A 27272-nucleotide genomic window follows, 5' to 3' on the forward strand; every position below is an offset into this window, starting at 1 on the left:
ATTCTATTTCTTCTCTACTGCATGCCTGGTCTGGGAAAGTTTTTTTCCTATTTCAAAATTTTATAGATAGACACCTACAATTTCTTCTAGTACCATGGATTTCCATTTAGATCTTTCATCTGGAGAGCTCTAATCTATTTTCTTTGAAATCTCCACTCATGCTAAAATACCAAGCAAGTGCATCTCCCTGTCTCAGAGAAATGCAATCTAGCCTTTCTCATACAGTAATTTTCTGCAATGCTAGAGTCTTTTCTAGTCTAATTAACTGACTTAATTCTGTAATCCTTTTCTGTCACACGGCACCATTTTTATCCTGTAAGATTCTGGTTATTTTAATACATCTAAGGAAAGCTCCCCAACCCCAGTCACACAGAGAGACTGTCTTAGGTGGTTCCCAGCAACTCACTCTGCACAGAATACAGTCTAACAGGCCCCTTTTCACACAAATGTTGTTTTCCATCAAAATGGCACTGAATTTATATACAACTTGTGATATATATACATATATACATATAATAGTCAATAGTATACATACATATATAAACAGTCCATCATAAGTTGTACATAAATTCAGTGCCAGTAATTCAGTAAATTCAATGTCATCACAATTCAGTATGTAAATTCAGTAATTCGAGTGTATGTAAATACATATATATTGCACACACATACATGTGATTCTACCTGCTCAATCACTAAATATGCCACTCCCCATTTATTCAATTCTAATTATATTACTTCAAAAAATTGTAAGCCAATAATACAGCAGTCAGGTACTAAACTTAATCCTTCTATAAATACAGAGAATGTGGTGAACTCTAACCATGGTGGTTGTTTTCATACTTTCAGAATGTGACAGGTCACATAAGCCAAGGAAAACATGCCAGAGATTTGAAGTAGATAGCCAAAATGATCAATTTTATAAAACATACAGCATTCTGACCCAACAAAGAATGTGGTACTTCTTATAACCCTATAGCACTGAATTCTGGAGACAACTCATTCTCTGAATAGTCAAAAACATAAGACAAAGAAAACATTTTAAGAGCTTAATACAAAGTTCCTTTTTTAAGACTTCCCTTGAGCAAAACAGAAGCCAAACTAAACTTTTCTAACTTTAGTCACACGCGCGACTCGCTGACCCCTTCGCGCTTCCTGAGGAGTACCAAGGCGAGGCGTGGGAAGCTACTCAACATCCCTCTAATCCACTGAGGCTCAAGTTACGCCGTGCCAGGAAAAATGATCAGCCTCTACCTGACTCTCCTACTTCTGCCTGGTGCCACCACGGAGATCAGCCAACCTGATAATCCCCATACACCTTGGAACCAAACCTGGATCATCATCTCTGGAGGGTCCAACCCTAACAGGATAATTAGCAGAATCTCGTCTGTGGCCCCACGAGACACCTGGTTCCCCGATCTATATGCAGACCTTTGTGATCTAGGGGGGCGGATGTGGGGACCTTCTGGAAACGAACCTGACATTCTCCCAAACGGCAAGGAGCTCTCAGCATTCGCTGTAGGATGTGACACACCTGGAGGACGCGCCAAAGCAAGGCAACTGCAATTTTATGTTTGTCCTGGCCACTCTATGACCAAAGAACGGCGTCAGAAATGCGGAGGAGAAAACTACGCTTTCTGTGGCAGTTGGGGGTGTGAGTCAACTGGATCAATAAGCTGGGACCCCCCGACCAAAGGAGACTTTATCACGGTACAGCGGGTAGGAGATATGTCCATTCCAGGGATTGGGTGGTGTGGAAATCAGCGCTGTGGAAATTGCTATGATATAGAACGCTTTTCCGCTTATGCTGGGGCTAGACGCGGTGGGCACTGCAACCCCCTAATCATTCGGTTTACAGAGGCCGGTAAGCAGGCAGATTGGACCACTGGAAAGACATGGGGACTGCATTTACACCCAGGGTCAGGCCAGCTAACTTTTACCATAAAGCGTACCCTCACCCCAGTGGAAACAGTAGCAGTGGGACCCGACCGAGTACTTAACCCCACAATAACACCAAGTCTAACCAAACCTGCCCTGATTTCTGCCAAAGGTCTAACTGTTGCACCTAAGAAACCTGCAGAACAGCTCCTCTCCCCTCCGATTCCATCGGATGAGAGTCCCCTGTACACCCTCCTTCAGAAATCTTTCTTGCTTTTGAATGCTTCCAAGCCTGAATTAACTGTTTCATGTTGGCTTTGTTACGATGCACGACCCCCTTTTTACGAGGGCACTGCAGTAGAGGGCAATTATACAATGACTAGCAAACCTCAGGAATGCCGATGGCAGGCTAAGGCCTCACTAACTATCCAGCAGGTACAGGGCCAAGGCGTCTGCATAGGGACAGTGCCAACCAAGTACCAGGCCCATTGTAATAATACCCGACCCCTCCCTGACCAGGACGTTTACCTGCAGCCTCCTGATAATACTTGGTGGGCATGTTCCACGGGACTAACTCCCTGTGCACATGTTCTGGTCCTCAATAGAACTAAGGGCTTTTGTATAATGATCCAGCTTCTGCCACGGCTGATATACTATTCTGAGGAAGAGCTAGAAAGTCTTGCCGGACCAGTAAGCCTCCGCAGGTCAAAGAGAGAGCCCTTAACCGCCCTCACATTAAGCATACTGTTAGGGACCAGTATTGCTGGGCTAGGAACAGGGGCTGCCGCCTTGGTCCAACAACAACAACACTACTCTAGTTTACGTGAGTCTATAGACGAGGACATAGAAAAACTAGAATTTCAGATAACTCACCTCCAAGAGTCCCTGACCTCCCTAGCGGAAGTCGTCTTACAAAATAGGAGAGGACTAGACTTAATATTCTTAAAAGAAAAAGGACTATGTGCTGCTTTAGGTGAAGAATGTTGCTTCTATATAGACCACTCGGGAGTAATAAAGGACTCAGTAGCCAAGGTCCGAGAGGGTATAGCCCAACGAAAGAGGGAACGAGAGGCCAACCAGGGATGGTTCGAGGCCTGGTATTCTAAATCTCCTGGGTTCACTACCTTAATTTCCAGTATCCTTGGTCCCCTTATTCTTCTGATACTGCTGTTGATATTTGGGCCTTGTATTATAAACATGTTAGTACGGTTCATGAAACAAAGGTTGGGGACCATTCAACTCATGGTACAACGTGGCTATACACCTATTAGCCTCACTGAACCTTATAGAGCATCAGAGGAGTTAGGACAAGAATCTTATGAGCTAATCGAGGCCCAAGATTGAGCCTCCTTAGGACCATGAGAAGGGGGAAATGTGGAACCAAAATAAGACCAAAATGCTCTCACCCCAAAACTAAAGGCCTAAGACTGTAAAGGCCTAAGACTGCTCCTCTTAGCTACAGGCCATAAGTTACTGGAACAGGCCAGAAGTTACTGAGACCAGTCAGTTCAGATTCCAGAAACCAGGAAGTGTAAAAGTACAGAGTCACAAGGTAGTCAGGAGGTAATGGCTGCCGGACTATGGAATGTCCTCTCCCTAGCCCCCTAGGCAACTGCTTGACCATAGAATGTCCCAACCCTAGTTTCCATAGTGACTGGGTAATCACCAGATGCCCCCATCTGGGGGCAGCCAATGAAAAATGGTGGTGGGCAACTACTTCCTTAGAAGGAAAACTGAATTGTGATTTCTGGAATTCCTAGACACAAGCCAATCAGAATTGTACCCGTACTAGCACCCCCTAAATGATGTAACCTTGTGATTTTTCCCTTTAAAAACTGAGCTTGCAGACAGGTGGGCACTTCCTCCAGCTTCCACTGCGTTGGATCTGTTGGACGAAGTCCCTGCCTAGGCTTGTATTGCTTTTGGATATCCACGATTAAACCTTGCTTTTGCATTCCGGAAAAAAAAAAAAAAAAAAAAAAAAAAAAGACTTCCCTTGAGCAAAACAGAAGCCAAACTAAACTTTTCTAACTTTAGTTTTTCTCAATGAAAGAGTAGAGGTAGATGGAACATGTAAGAGGTGCAAAGCCTGAACAAATTTCAGGCTTGAGCTGCCTTAGCTGTCCATCCTCACTCAGCTGCCACCAGCCTGTGAGGCTCCATGACTGGACAATCTCCAAAGAACACCCCCATCATCAAACCACACAGCACAGGTTCCAGTCTGGCACCGCCTGTCTTCTGTGTCTAACTATCCAGGGAGACAGGTTTTCTGACCCACTTTCCCAACCTACGAAGCTGTGAGGCAGAGTATAGCCGGCTGGTCTGTAAGGAACAGTCTGAGTTGGGAACACTATTTAATGATGTGACTTGCAAATAGTCCAAATTAGTATCCCTAACACTAAACTACCATTCTGAGTCTGGAGACTGCCACAAAGATTTTACTTTGATAAAAAGAAAAGGTGTGGTAATCAGAATATTTAAAATTGTTTAAATTTTTCTCCATTATAGTTGCTATTCCAGCATTCCTGAGTAATAAAAAAACTCTTCTGTAATATCACCAACTGTCAGAAAGCATGAGGGCACGGCTGTGCAAATTTATAAACATGCTAAGCTCCTGAGCATCAGTCATGAACACTCATAGATTTCACTCATCTTTTTGTCTATGTGGTCTACGTGTATGTATGTGTCTATGTATATGTACACAGTGTGTGTCCACATGTGTACATATGTGTGTGGCAACCCGAGGTCAACACTGGGTATTTTCTTCTGTGACTCTCCAACTTTTTTTTTTTTTTTTTTGAGCAGAGGGTCTCTCCGTGACCCTGAAGCTTGTCAAACCTGCTGGTCAGTGAGCCCCAGGCACCCTCCATCACCCCTGCCTGCCCAGCACTGGGGATCACAGTTGTGTGCTTCTACAGTACCTGGCCTTTACATGGCCACCAGTGATCTGAACTCAGATCAGCATTCTGTGCAAGCTTTACCAGCTGACTTCTACCTAGCCTCTTTATTTACCCTTTGAGCCTCAATGATCTTAGACAGAAAAGTAAGGAGGGGCATTAAAGCTTAAAATTTAAAAAAAACCCATTAAAAATACTTCATAGATTTGAAATTTAATAATTCTGTAATCTTTTTTGTTAATCAGACTATAGCAACACATAGGGAAGATGATGAAACACAAAACAGATCATTTGAAGAGAAGAAAAGCACATTCAGAGTTTTTAAAACTATAGTAAATAACATTTGGAATGATGTATAAATACTTAATAAATGAGAAAGAGAAAAACATGGAAGTTGAATGGAGAGTTTTCAGTTCCTAGTTTGGGAACTAAGGCTCTGAGGCCTTGCTGGCCTGGCTCAGAGGTGAGACCCTTCTCCCTACAGTTATGGGACGCAGTGGTGCAATCAAGAAAGAGAAGGAAGTCGGGCAGCGAGAGGGCTCAGTGGGCAAAGGCTCTGGCCACTCAAGGCTGGTAATCCGAGTTCAAGCCCCTGAGCTTACACAAAGGTGGAAGTAGAGAAATAACACCATGGTTTTCCTCCATCCATGCACCAAGGCGCATGCACACACACACACACACACACACACACACACGTCATGCACACACATACACACACGTCATTCACACACATGGACACAATAATAATGATTTAAAAGAAGAAAGTAAAAGCTAGGGAAGGAAATGACAACAAAGTAGGAAAAAGAAAAAGGAAAAAAACGTTCTCTGCTTGGCCCTGTGCAGGTCTCCAGCTTACATAACAACTAGTTAAAGCCTTTAATTTAACTATCCGCCAGCATTTAAGCAAACCTCCCTTTCACCATGGTAGGAACCATATACTTAGTACCAGACCAAGCCTTGCCCATGCCAGAGACTCACAGATGGTACCTGAGGATAAACACATAAAAGGCACACAAACAAAAGGCTGCTGGTGGAAACTAGTTTTGGAAACTTGCTGTGGGACATGTCACTATTGTCCTTAGTCACTTGCCCAGACCTAGAAGGCAATTCATTGTCAACAACATGTGGTCAGTGGAGTCTCAGGACCCATACAGGCCATTCTACTGTGCCCTCCACAACCTCCAACCAGGGAACTCCCACTTGCTCTACCTCAGCAGCCTCTTCCCAGGGACTTCCTCTTGTTTTTGTGTGTTTGCTTCCCTGAAGACTCTCCCCAGCTCCGCAGCACACTCTTTCCTCCTAGCACACCCACGCACTAGCCCAGGATGCCACCCTCTTCCTCCTCAGGGCCTCCTTCTCCCATGCCTGTTTCCTTTCTCTCAACTTAATGAAGTGCCTCAGGTCACCACCATCCACACAGCACATCATACATGAACTGCAACAGGCCACCACTGTCCTCAACAACACGTCACTGCCATTCTATTTCTCTCTCAACTTCAGATCCAAACATGAGAGCATGTTCAAATGTGCTGCAGGACTTGGCCTCTGCTTGACCGCCAGACCCCTTCCCTCTTCTTCCCCACCTGAGATCTGTGGTCCAGCTACCATGTCTCTGTCAGACTCTCAAGTGAAGTGAGCACACGGATGCAGTGTACGGGACAGTGTGTTGAGGGGCAGGGCTGATGGAGCAGCTGGGAACCAGTGAACCACGGCTTTGGGGTCTGAGGTGACGGAGATGCAGAGGAGAGTGGTAATCCGAGTTCAAGCCTCTGCCCACTGAGCCCTCTCGCTGCCCGACTTCCTTCTCTTTCTTGATTGCACCACTGCGTCCCATAACTATAGGGAGAAGGGTCTCACCTCTGAGCCAAGCCAGCAAGGTCTCAGAGCCTTGGGATGCCGAGGAAAGTGTCAGGGATTCAGGAAAGTGACAGGGTCCACCGGACTACAGAGCCAAGGGCAGAGGAAGGCCACAGGCACCTCAAAGTCAGGCACAGTCTTTCTTTCATTTGCTCAGACAGTTAAGACATACAAGGGAAAGGATTTGGGAAAAAAAGATGCTAGTATTTTCTAACAACAACATTCATCATTTTATGCATATCAAAGGGAAATACTTTAAATATTCATATACAACTGTTAAACCAAATGGGGTGGATTAAAGATGACAGTAGGCCAAGTTACTAGAACATTCAGAAAAGTCTGCAACTGGCCGGGTTTCAGATGGTACAATACGCAACCTATTTAAGACACATTTTACCAAATCCTGCCTGGATAAGCAATAAATGCCTGTTTTAAGGTAAGAATTAGAAATTGTCACATAAAACTGGGTAAATATATTCTCATGAGTAATTTAACTTTAAAATAGACAGGAACCAGTAGAAAAATAAGAAATAGATAATAAAAGAAATATTTTATTCCACCAAGAGCTTCAAAAGAATAGATTTTTTGATCAGTACCTGGGATTGGATTGTGGGGAGATTGTAATGAATATTCATTTCAGAGGTAAAGAGGGACATAAAATCAAATTGGCAATATATAGATGAATGATCTGGGCCCTCGGGCCTTCAGTAACACTATAGAAATAAAATCACATTTTAAAAGTTTCTCTGCCACCAAGTGGGCTGCTCTGACCTGCAGTGACCAGGAAGTTAACAAAAGGACTGGAGATGAATACACTGTGCTCTGACTCGGGGGTCAGAGTCCAAGAAAGAGCATTTTCTGCTAATTACATCTACAAAACGAAGAAGCAATGGAGAGCTGAGACACAAGAAAATGAATATTCCTTAAGAGGAGGAAAGCAATAGGGACAGATCAGAGTGGCCAGAGACCTTGTTCAGCAGATAAGAAATGGACAGAAATGCATGAAAAAAAGACTGTCAGTTCTCACAAAGCTAGCTTAGTACAAGACATGAAGGCAAAAGAGGAACAGGAGAGTTTCTGGGTGAGCATGCATCCACTCAGCCCTCCTCCGTCACTGTTCTCTGTGGTGGGTAGCACTATGCAGGTATCACTTCCATAGGCCAAGTTAATAGAACAACACTCAGGAGGAAATGGTTAAATGAAGTTCCTCCTTCCCCCTTTCTCTCCATATGTAGAGGCTGCTGGGGCCGATAAGGGAAGATGTACAGATAAAAGGAGTCTGGGTCTTCTCCACAGAGAGCTTCCCAGCCTCACGAGGCTGCTAGTCTCAAAGTCTGACTCCCTTAAACACTGTCACCTCAGGTTCTAAAAACTCTAATTCTAAAATGGAACTGTTTGCACTAAGTGTCACCACACTGGGGTCACTCTCAGTGTGAAAGCAAACTACAATTAAAGGGGGAGACTAGACCTAAGAAACAACGGGCGCACACGCGCGCGCACATGCGCGCATGCGTACACACACACACTCACAGAGCCAGAAGAAAATTCGAACTCAGATTCTTTAAAAAGTTGAAATTTTACTGAGGGACAAAAAGCCTAACAGAGAAAATGAGGGAGGAAAACCCTAAATTTTTAATTTAAAAAATTCTCATATCCAAACAATTGGACTTTGAGAAAATGGAGAAAACTGGGTAAGAAAGTCATCTTAGAAACACCACTAGACAAAATATTCATCCAAATGAAAACAGTATTTGTCCAAGATGCAGAGTCCAGAGTTCCCACAGACAGAATGAACTCTCATCTGCTACATTAAGACTTTCTGGACAATAAAGATAAAAAGATGGATGCATGGGAACATATTGGGGGGACTGATGGCAGGCATCCCTGCTGTGAGGAAATTCCCTGAGAGATAAAACCTCCATCTTGGAAGGAAGCTTCACCCTGCAGGGAAGCTCACTGAGCCCAGAAAGTAAACAACTGAAAGACCTCAGGAAGTCCCTGAAACTGACCAGATTCATCAGGTCCCCACCTCCCCAAACATATATAAATGTAAGGACTGCTGAGACACAAGCTTAGCTCCCCCAAAAGGCAGTTCAGATGAGCTGCCTGGAAGGAGCACAGATCAGCTGAGTGACCTGGGAAGGGCACTCTCCAACATGATGAGCTGCCTGCAGACTGTGACTGTGCCTGCAGACTGTGCAGTGAGCTCCAAGTTCCCAGCTTTGTGTGCTGTCACCTGTGCTGGGGTGGGCTGTGGCAATGCATCTGTCTTTGAGTCATTTCTACTCCTGTAAGTGACCCCTCACCCATACTCCTCTAAGAAATCCCAATAAAACGCCCTGATTTACCAAATTGGATTTGTTGATACCTCTATGTTAGCCTGTCAGTTCCCTATCCAGCAGAGTAGACAGATGATTGTTCACACCTTCCCAGAAACAGTATTACACAATGAGGCTAGAAAGACAGCAAAACAAACCTTCAATGCGTAAGGAAGAATAGAATTCTGTAACAAGGCAAACAGCAAGAGAAAAATAAAGTAAATCAAGAAGTGTTCGCCGGGCGGTGGTGGCGCACGCCTTTAATCCCAGCACTCGGGAGGCAGAGCCAGGCGGATCTCTGTGAGTTCGAGGCCAGCCTGGGCTACCAAGTGAGTTCCAGGAAAGGCGCAAAGCTACACAGAGAAACCCTGTCTCGAAAAACCAAAAAAAAAAAAAAAAAAAAAAAAAAAAGAAGTGTTCAAATCTGCAAGATATATGTATTTGAAAGTGATCTCTAGGTTTTCTCGATGTTTCAGAACTACCTGAAAAAGTGATTCTCAAAAATAAAGGAACATATAAGAAAGAGACCACTACAGAATTCCAGGTGAAGACAAACCCAGAGGGAAGAATTCTCAGGATGGCAGAGACAGAGGCCTGGAGATCGGCCCTGTGGGCAGCCTAGAAAAGGTCCGTCTAGATGGCAGCAGCAGCAGAAGAGGAGGAGTTCCAGAAGAGAAACACAAAAGGGGGCTGGGTGGGGGGCGGAGGGGCTGAAATAAAAAGTGAAAAATGTGAACTTATAGTTCAGTTGTAAAATTGAAGGAGTAACCAGAATACAGAAAACAAGGGAAACCAAATTAATATGCAATTATTTATACAATGAAATCCACTTTTAGATTTTGATGTCATTCCAAGGTACGACATTATACATTTATGCAAATGTTCCAAATTAAAAAGTGCTAAATCCGAAATCTTTCTGGTCAGGTCAGTGAATCTCAATGTGTAATGACTACATTGCCGACTATGCATCCACCCGGGTCAGTTCTTCACAGACACACTGATTTGGATGCCAATTGGTATTTGTCATGCAAATGACTATGAGGAACAAAACCGTGAAAATACCCCAGATGGTATCAAAACAGATATTCCTATCTACCAATACCCCCAAATAGTAATGTTGGTTAATTTTGGCTTAAAACCATTAGGAGAAAAACTATCCCTAAAATAGATTGAGGCAAACACAAATTGCCATATCATGGAAAATTATGGAGTCATAAGCTGGGTGATAAAGGGAGAATGAACCCAGGGCAGGTACAGTCACAAGGGACCTGTAGAACCACAGAAGCACTACATACAGCAGCAGGTCTCAACCTGTTGGCCATAACCACTAGAGAATGTGTATTTCCGATGGCCTTAGGAACCCTCAACCATAGCTTTATTGTCATTACTACTTCGCAACTGTAATTTTGCTACTGAGCAGTGTCTCAGTTCCTAAGACCATGAGACATAAGTGTTTTCCAATAGTCATGACCCACAGGCCAAGAGATGCTGGCGTACAGCATGTCACCTTTTTTTTTTTTCTAATTTTTGCTGTAGTTAAAAAGCCAATATAGTGATTCCAAGAAGAAGAAATCAATGAGAAAATCACTCAAGTGATTATAAAAATCCCCTGCATGACAGTGTGGGAACAGCAAACATAGATGCCGATAAACGGCAATATTGAAAACAGTCAACTTACAGGTGTCAAGTGGAAACAGAAGGGTATGTACAAGTCTTGACGTAAGAACACCAAAGTCCTGGGACTGTGGAGACCTTAGGAAATGAACTATGAAGGGTGGTAGGGGAACAAATAGAAAGTCTAGATCCTTCTGTGTGCCATTCATCTTTGAAGTACTTTAAGTGAAGCTTTTTAAAAATAAAATGCCACTCTCCTTGAAAATCAAATAGATAGTTATTTTTCTTTCATTACTCGGAATGTGTAAATAATAAATTAAGCTATAGACAATTTAACTTCTGCAGAAAGAATGTTTAAAATGTGCTTACACAAAGACTGTGGAACACACATTCTGAAGCCCTGTCTGCACTCAAATCCCAACACTGCAACCGAATAGCTCTCAGGAGATCTTAGAAAAATCACTTCCTATTATTTAAAGCCCAGCTTCATCTGAAGAACCTGCTCACCTGTCTCATAGAGGCACCATAGGCCTAAACTGTCTCATAGGCACCATAGCTTACCACCACAAAGAGCCGGTACACAGTATAAGATGGGTTTCTTCAATTGAAAGTAGTCCTCAGTAATGATCAGACTATGTGGAGAGAATGGGAACCAATGCAGAATGGATGCCACTGGACAAATACTTCCTAAGGTGGTAAGTTCTAGTAAGGCTTACATCATAAAGAATAATCCACTTCCACCATGCCTTTTATATGTGGCCACTCTGCCATGGGTGGAACCTCCATAGCTGTGAGCAGAACAAATGTCTTTGCAAGCTGAACCTTTGGCTTGAGAGCAATGGAAAGCGAACATCAATGCCCTCCTGTTTACAGGGCTTTCAAAGTCTCATCTTCAGCTGTCAGGCCCAAATACCCTTGTGTCCTGCCTTTCGATTCCTAAGCCTCTGTCTCAGCACTGCACCCCATCTTTTGTTTGTACCAATCAGAGCATTTCTGACACAGTAATTCCAAAAAGAAAACAAATCTTTGCCTGAATAATGCTGTAATTGGTACATGTCTTCCATTGGTGAGTTTTAATGAATTGTATGTGTGTGTCTGTGTATTTTTCCAGACTGCCAGTTGTAAAACATCCACCAGAGCATCACTGCAGAGGAGATAGTAATTCCACAATAAACTGGCCAATTGCCTTTCAGTGCACAATGACCAGCGTTAACTCCAAACCACAGGACTGTGAAGCCATGCTACACTGTCAAGAACTGTTTGCCTGCTTGATATCTGCTCTGGAATCCAACAACAAATATTTTTGGTAGTTACCAAAGAAGTTCATGCCTTGGGCATATATGAATTTTCCCCAAAAAGAAACTATGGAGGAAACTCTATCCTTAGATATGGTCTCCTGGTACTGTGAATCTAGAGCGGGGAAAATACCAAGATCCCTACTGAACATGAACTAACAATACATCCTGAAGAGTAATTAGAAGGGGGTGTTTAGGAGAAATACTGAAATATTGAGACTTCCAGGAAAAGGACTACACTGTGAATAGGCTATGGTGGGAAATATATCTCATTTGTCTCCTTAAGTCAAATTTGGGAGCCAGCCCCAATCACTGTTTTCTATTTCCCTTCTACTTCCACTTCTGAGGAAAAGCAATAGTCATCTGGCTTCTGAAAATATATATCTGCATTGTCATGTTATTTTAAAAACAAACGTACATTTGAAAAAGTATCATACACTTAGTCTGTCCTGCAAATTTCTCATCGGTTAGACAAAAATCTAAATTTTACTTCTCTCTACCTAACACAATTCATATTGACAAATTCCTATGACAACTTTTTATAGCATCCTCTTTATTCTTAACTCAGATTTTAAAAACTCTGCACCTTTATCCCAGTCAAAATATTAGAAAATTAATTAAACTAACCTTCAAATAAGAAAACATTAGCAAACTGTAAACATAGTAACTCTGAAAGCACTTCGTGGCGGTTAACACTGACACTTAGAAGTACAACCAGCAGCCAGAGACAGCTTGAGTGGTTTAATTGGAAAAGCAAGTGAGCAGGAGGAGCGAGCTCTGTCCTCAGAGCCCGCAACCGAGCATGGTGCTTTATACTTGTAATGCCAGTGCTGGGCAGGCGAAGACAGGCTGACCCCTAGACCAGCCAGCCTTGCCTCACTAGCACGTCCTAGGCCAGTGAGACCCTGTCTCACACCCCAGGGTCATCCTCTGGGCCACTACGCTAAGAGCTCCAACCTCTGTGGGGATGGCAAGTTCGGAAGACCTCGGAGTTGAGGATGCTGTGACACTGAAACCCTTGTACTCTCCAAAGTGACAGGTTCCTTTTTCACTGACAGCTTGGGGGCGGGGACTGGTCATAGGAAGTGAAGGCCGAGTTGAGGGTTTAGGAGTTTTCATTATCAACCACCAAAACCCAGGCATGGAAATGTGGTTAAAGGTCAAGTTGACGGCTGTCACTCAATCTTCCCTACACAACAATGCTTCCACAAAATGACAAAAAGATGAAGTTTAGAAAACTTCCAAATGACCAAGCAGAGGAAGAAGGTTCATGAAAAGTGGTACAATCAGAGAGCAAGGAGGCCCTGTGCTTTCCACGTGCCTCCCCCACATGTCTCTCCATCCCATCCTTTGTAATTGGCTTTATAGCAGCCCAGCAGCACAGGCACGTGTTTCCTGAGTTTAACCAGAAGCTCCGACAAACTGACCGAGTCAAGAACGGAGACATCGAACTTTTACAGGCATCCAGCCAAAGTACACGCGAACAGGAGACTTGTCAAAGAAGTTTTTGTGTAGGTGGCGTTAAATAGAGACTGTGAGCAGAGAAACTGGGCTGGTTTTCCCACCTATCAATACCCAAAGGTATTCAGAGATACCTTTGGGCAGGACTAAAAATGATGGGGGATGGGAGGGATGCACAGAGGAACTTTCTAGTCTATGTTCTAAGGCACAGTGGATTTCAAATTGCAGAAAGGAATTTACACACACACACACACACACACACACACACACACACACACACACACACGTTTAAAGGAGATGCTAGACTATCCCATCTTTAATGGTGTCAGTAAACCTAAGCATATTATATTTGTGTCTGTGTGTGCTGGGTTATGCTGTAATGCTTTCTCTATCTGTAGCTGCAGTCCTCCAAATGTCTACATTACAGTTTTAGGTGGTAGTGAGGGAGCAATTTAGACTCAGAGGGTCCAAATCTGTCTGAATCTGTCTGAACAGTGGTGTGTTCTTCTCCCAGGGTCAAGGCCTGCAGCTTGCTTCAGCTCGGCCTGCTTTGCTGCCTTTGACCTCTTCTGTACCGCCCAAGCTTGATTCTCCACCACAGCCTGCATTACCAGTACATGTTCATCTTCCAGCTGTCTTTGTGGTTTGGGGAACCACAAAGTAGACCTTACGCTGCCTGTCACCCCAGATGCCCATACGCCAAGCTGGAAATTAACCTTTAAGCTGCACAGATCTGAGAAGGTAGAAGCGAAACATCATAGAAACTCCACTCCATCTCATCTGACAGCAGGCTTTAGAGCACAGTGACAGGGACCCTCCTCCATTTCAAAGTTAGCCTTGCCTTTGGGGAAGGTGGTTTACTGCTTCTCTTTACCTGTCTCTCACCAGCCTGGAGACTGCTGAGGATGCTAAGCTGGCTGGCCAAGGGCCTCAGCGTCCACTTGTCTCAGCCTCCCCACATACCAGTGCTAGGATGTACCTGCTTGCATGTCTTCTTGTTTCCTAAAGGCAGAGTGGTCTGGATAAGAATGTCCCCAGAGGGTGGGGCCTTTGAGAACTTGGTCCCCAGGTGGTGGCGCTGTGTGGGGATCATAAAGCCTTGCTGGAGGAATCCGAGGTGGGCTTTGAGAATTTATACCTTTGCCTCACACCCCACTTCCAGTTTGTCCTCTCAGCTTCCTGCTCATGCCCTGCCCGCCACTTGCTACCATGCCTCCATGCCAGGATAGACCCTTAGCCCTCTAGAATCATAAGCCAAAGTCAACTCTTTCTTCCATAGCTTGCCTTGTCATGGTGTTTTGTACCAGCAACAGAAAAATGACTAATACGTGTGGGTTCTGGTGAAAACCCAGGTCTCCATGCTTGAAAAGCAAGCACTGTGCCAACTGAGCTGTTTTCCCAGTCCCTAAAATAATTCTTCTCTGGGGGGGAAAAAATGAAGTACCAACCTACAAAACTGATTTCAAAGCTTCCTATAGGTTATGCTCTGTAGTGTGATGCTGTGCTGGGGTTCACTGTGTGCCTCTGGGGAAGATGGCAGTTAGGGATCATCTAAGATCACAGATCAGCTTGAATCATGGCCCACTGCTTGTGACACTTCAAAGTTACTCCATTCACTTTGGAATAAGTTTGAAACCAGCCTCCCACTAAGGCCTCCATCATCCAGCCCACCCACGGCTGTACTTGCGTTGCCCCCTAGCCCCTCGAGAACATGAACCCTCAGGTAGAACTGTCACCTCGCTGTCTGCTTCCACATCTTACGTGCCCTATTTCTGCCTAACCTCGGGGTGTTTTCCTGTTACTTCCACCTGTTCAAATCCTCTTATTCTTCAGGGTTGGGCTAAAGTGCCCCTTCAATCAGAACAAACTTCTTCTACCTTGGGATTCTAGACTTTGCTCCACTGATACACATTATGCCCCCGTCCTCATCTCTCGCCCTGCCTGCTCCCATTTTGTCACAGGCCACAGTCTTAAGAAAAAAGCTACCCAGCATATACTTTAGGTGTTGACTGAACAAGTGCACACGATTGCCCATATATGGAGAAGTGTGTTTGTTTATCACGAAAGGTTAGGGCTAAAGATTAAGGAAGTTGTCCAGGGCAAGTGGCACTAGTGCCAGAATCTTGCGTACAGAAGTTCCAGCAAGCATGGGAAGAAATCAGTGTGAACGTTGACTCTTATAAAGGGAGAAAGGCTTCCAACGACAAAAGCAGCAGAACTGTCCGTGCGGCCTAGCAGAAACGCCAAGTGTGCGCTTAGCTTACTCAAATCCAGTCTCCTAAGGACGGTCAAGGTGTCTGTGTTGTAAATGGATATGTAAATACCTTTAAACTGATCTAGTTGCTTCTTCATTTGATAAGCATTTATCAAGTAACTTCTATATACTCAAACACTGAGCTAAAAACAGGTCTTCAAGCAGTTGTAACTGAAAATGCAAAGAAGGTAACAGGACAGTAAGGGACCCCAAGTCTTTTCCACCAACCCAAGTGAAAATCGTATTTGTATGCACGCAGTTCTGCACTACAGACGGTCAGCACGCAGTAGGAAGAAACATCTAACATTCTTTCAAGGTCAGACAAAATCAAGTGGCTGAGGAGATGGCACATCATAAAATGATCGACTTGCGAACATGAGGACCTGAGTTCAATCACCAGAACCCATGAATGAAGATGGATAATCATAGCATGTAATCCTGGCTCTCTGGAGGAGGAGACAGGTGGATTCCCTGGCCTTCACAGTCAGCTAGCCTCACCTACCTGGTAAGTTCCGGCAAGGGACTTAGTCTCCAAAGTTTGGCAGTGCCTAAGAAATGACATCCAACATCTTCCTCTGACATTCACACACATGCATGTGTACCCCTACATACATGTGCACCCACAGATATGCACATGCACACACACAAATGAAATACAATAGTTCAGGCAAACAGAGACACACATTGCAATATATTATCAAACTAAAAAGGGAAATGCAAACACAAAACCTTTTTGCACTATCGTTATTTAAGCTGCAGGAACACTGTCTGACTGCGAAGACAGATAGACAGGAAACAGAATTGTGCAGAGCACACTTCTGCTTTAACACCAGCAAAGCAGAGGCCGCTATTATCATTTGATATAGGTGGTACTTTCTAATGCTTTATGAAAATGATGCCTATTACATATGATCACATGCCTATGAATCTTAGCATTTAACACATATGCCCACCACACTCTACTGAAGCCTCTAAAACTATCTGAAATGTGATTGTCATACTAACAGTGAAATCAGATAAATAAGAAATCCTATTATAATCACAAATAGACATTTTAGGAACACTATTAAAACTGAGCAATAAGTTATCAATAATTATTAACTAAAAGCTTTTTATTATGATATATTTTATAAGCACATTTTGAAATATCCTTACCTCAAATATGTGCCATAGATGAAGAATAATGCCATCATTAGTCCATTTAACATAAAAATTACAGCAACATAAAAGCAGGCAGGATCTCCCAATCCTTTAAAGATAAACAAAACATATGTTCTAGCCACAAATTATGTTATGAGTCTAGCGATTTACATTAAACTGTGCTTACTGTGAAACGGTTGCCAGATAAATGGTTTCCTTGGTTCCCATATGAAAACAGGACAGGAGTGCAGAATAATGAGGAGGAGACTATTACAGATACGCTGCTCTGAAACAGGGCTGCAAACCTGTTGATGCACTGGCTAAGGAGGTGGCGGGTGGAGCTGGGTTGGGTTAGGCGGCAGGAGAATAAGGCAGAGGCAGTACCATAGCCTCTGGGAAGAGGGCGGCAGCAGCCACAGTGATGTTACCCCGGGAAGAGCACTGCTACGCTGTGGCAAGTACCTTGCTATGAAAAAGCTCGAAGTCCACAGAAAGGTGGCATGTAACATCCCAGGTGATGCCTGAACCACCCCAGCCCAAGGGCCGAATGTGACTAAAACAGCTTCCGGTTCAGCCCACTTCTTCCAGCCATGTGATTACCCTGTTACCATGGAAGCAAACCAGCCTGCCCAAATGTGTGACTTGAAGAATCCAAGAGCTACAATGAAACAGTTGTTATTTCCCCACTAAGATTAAAGGGTATTACGTTCCAACAGACAACTAGACAACATGACAGGAGCTCACCCTCGCAGCTTTCAATTGGACTGAGTCCTTCTCCTCGGGTAACTGTCCAGCATATCTTGGTCTGTATTCCAATCAAATCCATTATTTTGGTATAAATGCGGTACCAGCTGGCTAAGATCACCTTTTTAAAGAAAATAAAGATATCATAAGAACTAGTTTTCATGACTAAATGTGTTTTAGAGGTTTTTATAATTGTCAAACTTCCTTTTTATGCTCCAGCTGTTTGGCTCTCTCTATCTAGTCACAGGAGGCCCAGCCTCTCCCACACAGACTCTTCACAAGTCTTTGACTGCTGACACACAGGGAAGAAAAATAAAATAAGAAACGTGCAAGATTTACATTTTTAAAACATATAAAATTCTACCAAGGAACATAAAAGGCCTAAGCAGATATATATATATATATATATCTGATTTTTCAAGATGTAAATTCACATCTCAAAGTAATTCATAAAGATAAAACAATCCTACTCCAAACCTCAGTACCTCAAATTATTCTAGAAAAGTAAAAGGAAGAATAAAAGGGGAAAATCCTAATGAACATAAAGTCTACCACTGAACATAACTGAAGCAGCATGGCACCGGCAGAGGCATCCCCAGATGGAGCCATGGAATAGTGGAGGCGGTGGACACAAGCTGATCTGCCTGCCAGGCAGAGGCACTCCCAGCCCCAGCAGCTGCCCAGATGGTTGGCTGCTGACAGCTGTCAACTCTAAGGAACTGCTCTGGGCTGAAGAAAGTACCGTGCTCAAGGTCACACAAGGAAGACTGCATCCTACAACAGACTCCACCAAGCTGATGCTGGTCCAGGGACCTTTGTCAAAGGGAGCCCAACTGCAAAGGTATCCCCGCCAGCGGGCCCACGGGGTTTCCCGGGGCTTCTGATGAGGCTCCATCACAGTTCAACCCTGTTTATAACTCCTTCTGCTCCATCAGCCTGGCTCAGGGGTGAACCCAAGGGCACTCACTCCCTAACACACTTGTGGCAAGCAAATCTCCAGTTCAGAGCCCACTTTCAGGACCTCAAATGAGGCAATACTGAGCACCAAATCCAGACACAGGGGACAGGTCATCTATATGTATACTACTTGAAATCAGTGGGGAGAAAATGGGCCTCTCATCAGTGTTAAGTTATATAGAAGACCAGTATGAAAAACAATCTTATTCTACAAACCTATCAACACAAATTCCACATAAGTTAAAAATAGAAATATAAATAATAAATATTTTACATGCATTTTTAAAAGTAGTAAGTTAAAAGATTCATGGTCATAAGATGTTGCATAGAAAAATATGTATCCATAGCTTAAAAAGAAAAATATTTTATTATTATGTCATAATAACATCTTATGTATTTAAAAAGTCTTTAAGAAACCCAAAAGAAACAGACAAGAAGGCATGAACATTAATTCTTTTTTAAAATAGAAATGGATAGTTACATAGCACCAAAATGCATACATATACATGAATGAATAAAATACATCAAGTAGTTATAATTTCCTTGTCTATCAAAATCAGCATGGATGCAAATCAACATTTCCAAAACTGCTGTTGGCAGGAATTCAATCCCTACAACCTATGTGGAAGGCCTTTAGGCAATATGGCCCCCAAATCATTACAAGACATATTCTCCTGAACTGGAGGGCTATATCCACAAATTATAGTTTTAAAAACCATGAATAAATGTTTTGCTGGTGCTTTCTGTCAATTTGACACAAATCTAGACATATCTTGAAAGAACGATTCTTAATTGAGGAAATGCCTCCAAAAGACTGGCCTGTCAGCAAGTCTGGGGGCATTTTCTTGATCAATGATTGATATGGGAGGGCCCAGCCACATAGGTGGTGCCACTCCTGGGCAGGTCATGGGGAGCAAGCCAGTGAGCACATTCTCTCATGGTCTCTTCTTCTGTTCCTGCCTCGAATTCCTACTTTGGCTTTTCTCAATGGACTATGGCCATTAGATAAGCCACACAAACCCTTTCCTCCCCAGGTTCCCTTTGGTTGTAGTGTTTTACCAAAGCAGTAGAACCTAAAAAGGCAGCTGTGTGTGATTAAGATTTAGATTCATGGACATTTGCTGCAGCTTTACCTATAATGTTCAGAAGTTTGAAAAGTTAAAATGTCCATAAAAATGGGCTAAAGAAGACAATAGTAGATCACTCAAACAGCCATTAAAAATGACACAATGGAAGAGAGGTGGTAGAGAGGTAGCTATAAATATCCCCAAAGACAAAATGCACACATAAAAAGATTGCACACACCTTGTAATCCCATTTTTATAAAGTCAACTTGCATACAGTCACAGAAAATACTCAAAGTAGTACTTTGTGGGAAAACCCTGAACTGTGGAGGGCAGGTATACTGATTACTCAATAATCAACCAAGTCATTGATCCAGAAGTGAAGTCCTCTCAGTAGAAAAAAAGACTGCAGACCCACTAAGAACAGCTGCGGAGCAGAGACCTAGACAGACAGCCCAGCCATCAGGGAGCTATTGTGTACCACGTGCTAAGCAGGTAAAAGGAAGACATGGTCTTTACAAGACATCCTGATTTCAAGTCACAAAGGAAGTGGCTTCTTAGCCCAGGGCCCACAAGGTGCTTAAGAAGTATGTCCAATGAAGGCAGGAAGGGCAATGAAAGTCCAAAAATGTTACCAATATCACAGTCCTCTTTCCTTGCTGCTGGGTGAGCCCACCTTCCTCCTAGCCCTGCCCAAGAAAATGCTCTCAATTAAAAGAAGAACCCTACAGAGGAAAGGATGTGACCCTACAGAGGGAAAGGAAGGGATGTGACCCTACAGAGGGAAGGATGTGACCCTACAGAGGGAAGGGTTGTTATCTGGTAAATGCCACATGACAAGAACTCACCAAATGTAGACAGTCCCTCACTTTCCAATAATGCAATCACAATTATAGCTCCCAAAGATTCAAACCCCCTCCCCAATAAACTCCTTCCCCACGGTGCATATTTTCTATTAAAAAGTGAAATAAAACTTAGTATGGTGAATCAGAACTTAAGCATTAGAATCACATTTAATTTTTAAAGGCATTTTTTAATGAAAAAAATCACAACTGAGAAAAGCAACAACTTACCTCTGGGTAAAGATTGAACCTTTTTAATGTGTTAATGACAAGTGGGTACTCAGTTAGCTTGTCATTCATTATCATCCACACTCCATTCAAAAATGAGGGTGCTTCTACAATAGTCTTGAAGTAAGAATAATACAGCCCCTGAAAGAAGGATTCGCTCCAGTTACAACAAAAAAGTGCACAGTTATTCATCTCCTTAGATTACAAATATTTAAAATACAACGCTTTTGAAAACTGAGCACTCAAGCAGGTAATAGTCACAATTAATTTCACAGGCTTCTAGTCACTTATAAATCCTTAGGTTGTAAAAAATATTTTAGAAGAATTTCATCTTCATTAAAATAATTATGTGGAAAAATAGCTTCAAAAATAGTTTCAGAATTTAATATATATACATGTAATTCAGCACATGACATGTATGAAAAGTCTATTGAATACACAAAATGATATCAATCTTACTTCCTCCAGATTTACATTCAAACATCCAAATGTTTTTTAAAAAGACTGCACATTATACATATTCCTATTAAACAGTATTTTTACAGATCATTTCCCCCACAGCAACTCAACAAATGAGCTGGCACTGGGGCCGGGGGGGGGGGCGCAGAGTGGGGGTTTGGGGGGTTGTATTTTGAGGGAAATGGGGACATTTTGTCTGACATGCTACTTTGAAAAGGTTTCTAACGAGGGTGAACTAACACATGAGACAAAAATGAAGAGATGGGGCTGAAGATGTCGCTCACTTGGTCAAGTGCCTGCCCATCATGCAGGAGGCTCTGGGTTCGATGCCCACCACTCCACACACCTAACACTGCAATCCCATAAATGAGGGCAGGAGGGACATCCTCAGCTACGAAGTTTGAGCCAGCCAGGGATACATGAGACTCCTCCTCAACATAAATAGATTAAACTAAAATGAACCCCCTAACAGTCCATGAAGTTTAGGCAAGAGTCTGAGGGGCATCGTAAGGGATGTGGATGGGCAGAGTACAAACGCCACCTTCTCTGCAGTTGCAGTAGAGCAGCAGCAACTGCCAAGCTCTCAACACAGAAGGTGACTCCCACTACCGTGTCTGGAGAGGGGGAAGTTGATTCTGCCTTGCACTAGTTCACACACAATCCTTTCTAAACTTACATTTCCTACTGTATAAGTTATCGAGGTCTCTAAAACTTTCTTGTAGGACAGAACAGGTGACGGCCATGACCTCCTTTGGAAACAGGGTCCTTAATGGTGTAATCAAGTTGCAGCAAAGACAAAGCAGATCAGGTGACTCTAAACTGAGCAGAGCCTTAAGGCATGGAAAGGCAGACATGAAGGATGAAGGCCACGGAGGAGTGATGCAGCACACGCCTAGGAACCCCAGCCGGCCTCAGGGAGAAGCCCGCCTTGCTGAACTCCTTTCCAGACTCCGGAACTGACAAAGACAGATCCCCACTGTTTCCAGCCAACCCGGATGGACATTGTCAGGTAGGGGCCGGGACTGCGGCATCCACCCTGCTCGGGCAGGGCCAGGGACTGCTGCATCCACCCTGCTCTGTGAGTTTCATTTTAGAAACATATAGCATTTTATTTAATTATAAAACATACAAGTTTAAATATTTAAGTAACAAAAATAAAGAAAAGGCTTTAATTATTTAACAAATTGGAAGAGAACACCAAGTAACCCTACTGGGCATTCTAAGTGGAGCACAGAGAAGGTACCAGAAAACCCTGGATTTTTTTTAATAATTATATTTCTTGTAAGAGTTTGACATTTTTATCCTATTAAATAAGTAATTTGAAATTAACAGTCTCATATTAAAACAAATTACATATCAAGAAAAACAGATCAAACCTAAACTTTAATTTTAGAATCTTAATATAAACTCAGGACTTACTGTTTTGTAAACAAACAATGTTTGCTAACGCTGCTCACCAAAAAGTAGCAATGAACACCAGCAGCACAGACCTCCTGGTATCTAACTGTCTGCAACTGAAAAGGACTGGGGCTCCCTGGAAAACTGGCTGCTGCCAGCCCTGGGTAGAAACAGCCATGCAGCACCCCAAAATAAACAAGTCCTGGACACCAAGGAAACACTACTGAGGCCACACTGAGAGACAGGACAGCCAACTGCAACAGACTGGCCAGCTCCAGGCACCAAAGGTTACAAAATACGTTCCAATCAGTCTACGGACTCTAACTAGAAGATGTGACAATCAATTTGTTTTTATGAAAAAATATGGTAAATAAAAGAATTGATCATTTTCCTGTATTTCCATCACAAAGTAAACCTCAGAAAGAAATTGGAGCCACGATGTAGGAAAATTCTTTACAGAGTTACAAGTTAACTGTGGAGGAAAATGACGAGCTTGTCTATTCTAACAAGATGAGTCAACTACAAGGATGGCTGGGCTCTGAGAAGGACTCAGTGAGGACACTACAATAAAAAGTGCCCAGCACCACTTGGAAGTACCTCACAGAAAAAGAGTCACATCTTCCATCAGCCTTCAAAAACCCAGGAAGCAGGAACACAGTGAGAACATGAGTTACAGGGGACAATTTCTACTAAATATATATATATATATATATATATATATATATGTATATATATACGATGTGTGTGTGCACACGTGCGTGCATACATGCGTACATGCATACGTGTGTCTGTGTGTGTGTGTGTGTATGTGTGTCTGTGTCTGTGTCTGTATGTATGTGTGTGTGTTCTGGTTTCTCAATAGATAAATGGCAGAAAAACGAAACAGAAAGGGATTTAGAGATTCTAGGACTCAGCAATACAGCAGGTCAATACAAATGCAGACAGTTCAGAGCAACAGCTGCTGGTAAGTGCCAATCAGTTCATTCAAACACCAATCTATATTTGATGGTGCTAAGAAACTGCTAACAACAGAAAGTCCTCTGAGGAACTCTGAATGTGCTAGCACAGAGCAACTGTAATTCCCTTTAAACAGAGATGGGCAAGAAAGTATGGATGACTATGGGTTCTCTGTCATGGAAGCTATGAGATGAGTAGGGAGAACTGTCTACTCCTTTTACTTGGGAATGTCTTGTTGAAACTTTTCATGCTAAAAAACTTTAAAATATTTAGAGTCCCAAAATACTACAATGAAACAAAACGAACCATTTCGGTGCGGAAAGCCATCTCCCTTTCCAGGGTTGAGAGGTGAGAAAAATGCCGATCATTTTCAAAAAGGTGCGTTATGTGGCTCCTAGAAACATTAAAAGAACAAAGTCAACAGTGTGCAGCTGTAAAATTACTCCAAAAGCAAAGAGGGAAGGCCTACAGATTATATAGACAGTTTGCAGTAAGACTCAAAAACGATTGTATTTATATTTGTTTTCTACCAGGTTTTTACAATTCTACTAAAATTCCTCTCCATAAGAAAACACATTCCAATTAGATTTTAACATTAAAATGAACTATAACAATATTTTAAGTGATATACTATAAAAATATAGATCACACTGAATGTGCCATCGGGTACCATTCAGAAACTGCCTAGTTCACAAAATTCATACAACGCTCCATCCAGAAGATTAAAAACATCAATCTAACACTCAACATGCACACGATATTAATGTTAAGCAAATTACAGTATCAAATATAGCCTCTTTAATAATGAATATTTTTATATAAAAGTTTTATTATTCTGATCCTGACTTATCAATTAAATTAATCTTTCAGAGTATTGTGGTATAAATAAGATACATTCATCCTTATGATATAGAAATTATTCTTTTAAATACATGGACGATAGTTTTGGTAAGTTATAAACATTTACATAATACATATCATTGAAGAAAAACAATCTTACCAGTGCAACAGGGCTGCAAAGGAAGCTGAAAGAAGAAAGAAAGTTACATTACTATTTTAGCATAAACACTTTCTCCTTACAGATAAGCACTTCAAGTGAGACCCAGCACAGTCAGGGTGGGACGGCTGTGAACCCACACAAACACTCCCAGGATAAACTTACAGTGCCTGAGCTGTGGGAAGACTCAAGCAGGTTTAGAGTCCGGAGAGATTACTGAGCCTTCCCAAGAAGCACTGCAGCTAAACACAACACCAATAGACAGTTCAGGCTGTAGCTACAGTTTTCCTTCATTCCTTCACTCACTCAGCAGTGTAGGAGGCCCTACTATTGCCAGATACTGTACAGGAACCCAAAAATGGAAACTATTACAAAAGACTGCAGGGGAACGGGATCAGTAGTAGGTAAGGGTGCCTTAGGACAAAGAGCCACGCTGACTGGTGGGCCACTGTTACAAGTGAAATACACAAAGTATCATCACAACCTTTTTACTACCTTGGTGCATGAATGTTCACAGTAAGGCCCACTTTTGTGCGGGCGTGCAGCGTGCGTGCGTGCGTGGGTGCGTGCGTGCGTGCGTGCGTGCGTGCGTGCGTGCGTGCGTGTGTGTGTGTGTGTGTGTGTGTGTGTGTGTGTGTGTATGTGTGTAGGGGGGTCTAACAAAAAGATACTCTACTTCTTTCTACTTAAACAAGCAGAACCTTTTCTGTGTTTTCAGTAACCGAATTTTTATTTAAAAAAAAAAACTAAAAAATTTTCAAATAAAAAAGAAATTCAAAGAAGGTCAAGGAAAGACAATTGCAGAGGACTCCACCCCCCCCACACCAGTCCCTACCATGATGGTTTTGAAAGCCCTCCCCATCTGGCAGGAAGCATCCATACTGCCCACATCCAAGCTCAATCAGACACTGGGATCTTACATTAACTCCTGATGACTAAGGAATCTGCACCAGATTCCATGTTACACTGTATCTTTAGTCTTAGGGATCGGAGGGGAAACATTACAAACAAAACCAAGTCTCTCCTTGCCGCTAGACTCCAAGCTAAGAACCATAAGGCCTAACTCTCCTGCAGAGGAGAGGTTAGAACAAAGTTCCTGAAGGTACTTGTTATCCTGAGTACACAGCTGGGACTCCAATGAGTCAGAAATTACTCTGTATAACTAAGTGTGATGTGAGGGTATGAACTAACCCAAATCCTGTCCTTGATGTAAAGAAGCTAAATTGAACCTTTTATTAGACACACACCTATACGCAATCTTTTCTCCATTTACTCTCTGAAAATTAGACCGCTCAGTGGAGGCAGCTAAGGGCCAAACCTTGGGATTTTCTGCCACATCAGTGAGCAAGGTACCCAGGATCCCGCTGCCCTGAGCTGGCCTCAGCTTCCTGGGCCAGCCACAGGTGTGAGAAACCAGCCACTGGACATTTTATCCTCTCGGCAACCAAGGAGCTCCTGCCAAAGTGACATCTCTTCTGCCCAATGCTGACTCCTCATTCCAACCACAGCTCAAGTCCAAGGACTGGTGGGAAGGGGTCTGGCAGCATGTCCCAGGTATGAGTTACCTCTTTTCAAGCTGATGCTCCCAAGACATTACAGTTCACTGCATTGCTCTTGGTTATACTGGTGATGGAAAGGCCTAAGCACTAAAGACATACTGAGTCACACACAGGGCATGGATAGACCAAGCTGGGACTGACCTGAAAGCTTCAGCCTACGGGCTAGCTTTCATAGTGCTGGACGGTGCTGTGCATGCTACATAATCAACAGTCTTACCCAGCTGTGAACCCTGTAAGCAAGCTACAGTAATTACTGCCCTGGCAAGACATGCCACTGGTGAAGGAGCGGCACAAATATTATGGGGGTAATCAATCACTTTCTGATCGGATTTAAAGACTGATCCACAAGAAAATAACCGGGCCAAGAACCTGCGGTTAGCCAGGTAATAGGCCCTAGGGAAAAACATACTACTATTATTCTGCTAAATGAACAGAGTAATAAAATGCCTCTCAAGTTATCTTTATACCCATAAATTAGTACATCTCTCAACCCTCATCAGGGAAGCTCCTTTTTACAGCAGATAGTGATTAATGCCTGGCCCCACACTGGTCAACATGCGGAGAATAAGAGACTATGGCGGGGTCAGCTCTAAATGGGATGGCTTTACTACATCCCCTTCCCCCAAATCTCAGGGACCATTGCCAAAGAGACCTGGGAACAGCCACGGGCAACAGATGTCTGCAGCCACGCTGCTGCACACAGGATTCAGAGGTAGTAACTGCATGCACAAGACAGTAACAAGATTCAGTCAGTCAAAATCCCAGCATGGCTGAGGGAGGAGTTCATAAAGCCCCACCCCTAACTGTGGAGCTACTAGCAAAGGTCACCTGCTGTGGAAGACTATTTTCTTCAGGGCTATGGCCCTGGGGAAGCCGCCCATCCTCCACAGACTATCCTGCACCTATACATACCCACACTGGCAGTGCTGAATGGACAAAGTGGGTTTTAAACAGAGCACATAAAGTTAAGAGGAAAAGTTGGATGGGGGGAGGAGCAGAGAAGAATGGAAAGGGGGACTGGAAGGTGAATTTAATCAACACATTACACCACTATACGCAGCTATGAAATTCTCAAGCAATAACAAGTAAAAAAAAAATTATCTGTGTATCATCAATAGTGAATTACCTAAATCAAAAATATGTAAGAAATAAAGAGCATGTATAATTTAAAAAACGAGTTCAGGGAGGGCTATTTCTTTAGGTCCTAATTGTCTCCCAGAGACAAGGTAGGTGTCAAGGCAGATAGGAAGAGAATCGACTGGCCATGCCCCAGGTCAGGTCCACAGCGGTCAGTAGCAGAAATGAAACAGCCAAGTCATCCTTCTTAAATGCTCAGCCCCACTGGGGAGTTCATAT

At 43.0% G+C, this 27272-nt stretch overlaps 1 protein-coding gene across 2 annotated transcripts in view; it reads right to left on the bottom strand.

The window, feature by feature from the left end:
* Positions 1-27272, bottom strand: part of Dpy19l1 (dpy-19 like C-mannosyltransferase 1) — a 100559-nt gene that overhangs the window by 57974 nt on the left and 15313 nt on the right. For both annotated transcript variants that reach the window (XM_042280572.2, XM_076575900.1), the window contains exons 2-6: positions 24361-24385; positions 23667-23754; positions 20550-20687; positions 17456-17576; positions 16727-16820 (exon numbers count right to left, since the gene is read on the bottom strand). In XM_042280572.2, coding sequence (XP_042136506.2) covers positions 16727-16820; positions 17456-17576; positions 20550-20687; positions 23667-23754; positions 24361-24385 — 466 coding nt within the window. The remainder of the gene's footprint in view (positions 1-16726; positions 16821-17455; positions 17577-20549; positions 20688-23666; positions 23755-24360; positions 24386-27272) is intronic.

Source organism: Peromyscus maniculatus, chromosome 7, assembly GCF_049852395.1.
Source record: "Peromyscus maniculatus bairdii isolate BWxNUB_F1_BW_parent chromosome 7, HU_Pman_BW_mat_3.1, whole genome shotgun sequence".
Taxonomy (NCBI): Eukaryota; Metazoa; Chordata; class Mammalia; order Rodentia; family Cricetidae; genus Peromyscus; species Peromyscus maniculatus.